This window comes from Canis aureus, chromosome 19, assembly GCF_053574225.1.
Source record: "Canis aureus isolate CA01 chromosome 19, VMU_Caureus_v.1.0, whole genome shotgun sequence".
In the NCBI taxonomy this organism is placed as follows: domain Eukaryota; kingdom Metazoa; phylum Chordata; class Mammalia; order Carnivora; family Canidae; genus Canis; species Canis aureus.
This window is the reverse complement of record NC_135629.1, coordinates 48641684-48643224: the sequence shown is the minus strand read 5'-3', so window position 1 is coordinate 48643224 and position 1541 is coordinate 48641684. Positions and strand designations below refer to the sequence as shown.

General features: G+C 40.8%; 1 protein-coding gene across 1 annotated transcript; it reads right to left on the bottom strand.

The window, feature by feature from the left end:
• Window positions 1-330: 330 nt before the first annotated feature.
• Window positions 331-1284, bottom strand: LOC144291117 (olfactory receptor 7A17-like). Its single transcript, XM_077860849.1, has one exon. The coding sequence runs from the start codon at window positions 1282-1284 to the stop codon at window positions 331-333; it is 954 nt and encodes a 317-aa protein (XP_077716975.1).
• Between the last annotated feature and the right edge of the window lie 257 nt (window positions 1285-1541).

Genomic DNA, 1541 nt, shown 5'->3' with positions numbered 1-1541 from the left:
CTAGGGAAATTTTGGTGTGATATATGTCATTGAAAAAACACTTGAAAGGAAATCATTTTTAAGAAATCGAAGAGGTCCTGTAAAAGATATAGAAGTTTTCAAATCTTTCTGATCCAAAGTTGGGAAGAGCTGTGGGCACATATGTAAATGGCAAAGGAAAAACTGTATATATATCACACAGAGCAGAGAGCTTAGTAAATGGAGTTTTCTGAAGTTGTATAGAGAGGTTGAATTCTAAGAAATGGAAATTTCAGGAAATATGTAGAAGCAAATTCTATTTCACAGTGATCAAAAAACATGACTTTGAGCCCTGCAATCAAGGGCACTTCTTCACCACCAAGACAATGTTCTTTTTATAACTGCCCTCCTGAAAAATCTCATCAGAGCCTCCTTTATATCTTTGTTCCTCAGACTGTAGATGAAGGGGTTCAGCATGGGCGTGATGACCATGTACATTACTGAGGCTACTGCACTTGCATGGGAGCTCTGGGTAACAGCAGAGCTAAGGTACACTCCCAGGACAGTGCAATAAAATAAGGAAACAACCAAGAGATGAGATACACAGGTGGAAAATGCTTTATACTTGCCCTGAGCTGATGATATTCTATGTATGGAGGAAATAATCTTGGAATATGAGCAAAGGATCCCAGCAAGGGGACCGCCAGCCAACAGCACAGCTGAAACATATATTATTGTGTCATTAAGAAAGGTATCAGAACAGGCAAGTTGGATCATCTGATGGAGTTCACAGAAAAAGTGAGGGATTTCCACCTCTGAACAGAAGGAAAGCTGCAAAACCATTAAGCTCTGTAATAAGGAATTCAGAACACTGATGATCCAGGACACCAGAACCAGCAGTCCACAGACCCGGGGATTCATGATGACCATGTAGTGCAATGGGTGACAGATGGCCACAAAACGATCATAGGCCATCACAGCCAAGAGAAAGTCATCCCAGCCTGCAAAGAGTAAGGAAAAGCAGATCTGGCTGATGCATCCTGTATATGATATAAATTTGTTCTGTGTCTGTATATTTATCAGCATCTTGGGGATGGTGGTTGAGGTGAAACAGATGTCTACAAAGGACAAGTTGGCCAGAAAGAAGTACATGGGAGTGTGGAGGTGAGAGTCAGAGCCAACAGCCAGGATAATGAGCAAGTTTCCAAACACAGTGATGAGGTACATGAAGAGGAAAAGTCCAAATATGGGGAGCTGAAGTCCTGGTTTATTTGACAATCCTAAAAGAAGAAATCTTGAAATTTGTGTATCATTTCCTGGTCCCATGTGGTGGTTGTGATGATTAGGAATTAGAAAAGATGATTAAGTTTTACAGAAATGGTCATTAGTAACATGGTAAAAATGCTATAATTAAAATGACATGTGGGGGAAAATGAGGCATACAAGCAAGTGGATGAGGTGTTATCTTTACTGGGAGTTCAGGAAGACCTAAAACAAGGTGATATTTGAAAAAGACCTCAGGGAAATCTGTAGGAGAGACACAAGTATATCTGGGGACATGTGGGCCCTAGAGGAGAAAGAGC

What these genes read in the sequence shown, in the direction of transcription:
- LOC144291117 (XM_077860849.1), bottom strand. Translation starts at nt 1,284, where the DNA reads ATGGGACCAGGAAATGATACACAAATTTCAAGATTTCTTCTTTTAGGA.